The sequence below is a fragment of the Vigna radiata genome, chromosome 4, assembly GCF_000741045.1.
Source record: "Vigna radiata var. radiata cultivar VC1973A chromosome 4, Vradiata_ver6, whole genome shotgun sequence".
Taxonomy (NCBI): Eukaryota; Viridiplantae; Streptophyta; class Magnoliopsida; order Fabales; family Fabaceae; genus Vigna; species Vigna radiata.
Genome location: NC_028354.1, coordinates 8337534 through 8340310, shown reverse-complemented (window position 1 = coordinate 8340310; position 2777 = coordinate 8337534). Strand labels below are relative to the sequence as shown.

The 2777-nt window shown below is 37.8% G+C and overlaps 1 protein-coding gene across 1 annotated transcript; it reads left to right on the top strand.

Annotated features, from left to right (window-relative positions):
• The first annotated feature begins 1328 nt into the window (after window positions 1–1328).
• On the top strand, window positions 1329–1916 carry LOC106758314. Its single transcript, XM_014641249.1, has one exon. The coding sequence runs from the start codon at window positions 1329–1331 to the stop codon at window positions 1914–1916; it is 588 nt and encodes a 195-aa protein (XP_014496735.1).
• Window positions 1917–2777: the final 861 nt, after the last annotated feature.

The following is a 2777-nucleotide window of genomic DNA, read 5'->3' as shown; positions in this document are numbered from 1 at the left end:
CGGTGGGGCCTCGAAGCTTGGGCGTCCAATTTCGACGCCTGGGCCTTACACGAGCCATTCTGACCGCTTGGGTGTCCTCTTGGACCACCTAGGCGTCGACTTTCACAGGTCAGACCCTGTTTGTACTCTATTTTGATTCTTTTGGACCAGGCCCTGTTTTGGCACGCCTCTGACACTATTTAAAGGACCCTAGAGCTCTAAGTTTTGTATTTTTGGCAGAGAAGAGCATAGCAATACACTATTTTCCCAATTCTTAGGCTTTCATTCTCATTCTTTCTTCCATTATTCATAGAGTTCCCTCATGTCTATGAGGAACTAATTTCTATTTGTTGTTGGGGGATGATGTAACCTTGTACACTCTCATATATTTGCATTGATTCTTAAATTCCATATGTTTTTCCATTAATTGTTAGAGTAATTCATCTGTTTCTATGCTTGCTTTTGTTTAACTCATTCAGTAGCATGATTTATGAATTGCATGAGTACTGGGAGGTTCCTTACAATTCAGGTTCTTGTTGAATTACTCCTAAGGGTTATATTTCTCAGGGATGAGGGTATGAGTCTTTGTCGTCTTAATCTCTTGTTCTTCACATCTTATTACCAGGAATGTTAGGAATTGTATGAACTGGTAATTTGGGACAAACTTATTCACCGAGGGATCGGGTTTGGGTAATTTAGTGAGAGACGTTGGCATTAATGCATAAAGAAGAATTCTTATGTACATGAAAAGGAACTTGGTGAAATCTAACCCTAACAACTTACCCATCTCATATCAATCAACATCCTTTCATCTCTGTGTTCCTTTGCCACTTATCAATTGCATTTTTATTTTATTTATTATTTTTGCCCAATCCCAATGATCTCTTTTTTATTTTTACGTCTTAATTAATCTTGTTATCACACAACTGTTCAGCACCGAGAGTCCTCTGGGATAAGATACTTGGTCTTACCATTTTATATTACTTGTGCAACTCGGTACACTTGCCGATTCAACCCAACAGCCAACTAGCTAACAAGTTGGAGGAGATGCCTGACAGGAGTTTTGGGACTAATACTGAAGTCAACCCTAAAGAGGAGTGCATTGCCATTATGACTAGAAGTGGCAAGCTTTTAGATGAGAGAAAAGATAAAGTTGAGTTGAGTAAAAAGGAGGAAGAGAATGAAAAGAAAAGAGGTGAGGTTGAGAGAAAAGAAAAGGAGAAAGATGAGGAAGAGAAAAAGGAGAAAGAAATAAAGAGAGAAGAGAGAAAAAAAAAATAGTTGAGAAGCCCCTTCCTTATCCGAAAAGCTTTTCAAAGGCTGAAAAAGAGAAGCAATATGGGCATTTCATGGAGATCTTCAAGCAATTGGATATTACTATGCCCTTGACCGAAGCACTGAAGCAAATCCCTACTTATGCGAAGCACATGAAGCAATTCCTCAAAAAAAAGAAATATCTAGATGAGGAAACAATTGAAGTGCAAGGTAATTGCAGTGCCATAGTGCAGAAGACGCTACCTCCCAAATTCAAAGATCTAGGGAGTTTCACCATCCCTTGCACCATTAGGAATCATGATATAGGGAAGGCTCTAGTTGACTTAGGAGCTAGTATCAATCTAATGCCCCTATCTATGCTTAAGAAGATTGGTGGTCTGGAGGTCAAATCTACAAAAGCAATCTTGCAAATGGCAGACAGGTCCATCATGCAACCTTATGGTGTGGTAGAAGACGTGGTGGTGAATATTGATAAACTCAAATTTGCGGTGGACTTTGTAGTGATGGAGATGGAAGAAAATGTAGAGATATTGCTCATCCTTGGAATGTCATTCATGAAGACAACTAAGGTTATCATTCATGTGGAAAATGGAGTTATAACGTTGAAAAACCAAGTTGAAGAGGTGACTTTCAACGTCTTTGAAGCTTGGCAGCCAATATAAGTAAAAAAGACTAGTCCTAAAGCAAAGATGAAGTTTTATTAGTGACTAGTTTACCTGATAAAGTTGCCAAGACAGTCAAGAGGAATCATAGTTGTTTCTTTCCAAAGCTGAAGGAAGATGATGGAGATAAGGAAGAAACAATCGTTCACCATGACTTTGTGATGGAAAATAATGAACCCTACCTTGGCAAAACAGTGAAATTCAAGAACATGTTATGGGTTATCAAGGATATAAAGGCAAATTGAGTTCTTGAGATTGAGGCTCCTTACTCTAGGAGAGTCAAGTTGGTGACAAGAAAGATGCTGAGATTATGTTGGTGTCATGAAAAGAAGAAGCACACCAACAATGAAAATCAAACTTGAGCTTAATGTTGTCAAGCTAATGACGTTAAACAAGCGCCTACTGGGAGGCAACCCAACTTTCTAAACTTATCCTTTTAGTTTATGTTCATTTTATTTTATTTTGCTTCTGTTTTTAGTATAGTTTATGATGTACTTGACTTAAAACTTATCTGTGAGGCAATGTTTTGATGATGATTTGTCGTGTGATGAGTATTGCTTTATGATGTTTGATTATATGGATTGATGTTGAGATGATGCATGATGTGCTGATATACAGGTGGTTGCTCACAAATATTGTGAAACAGATGCATGATGTTAACTTGTGATTATGATATTGAGCAGGATGTTTATCTAAATGTTGGAACTTGAAATTAACCTGTGTGAGGATTGGACTCCAGAGTTTTTGTGAATGATTACTATTACTTTGAAAGCATGAATGGCTTTGCCGAGGTTTCTATGATTGAATCACTTGCTTGCATGTGTCATATGATCAAGGTCATCTTTTGTTATCCCTTTTTAG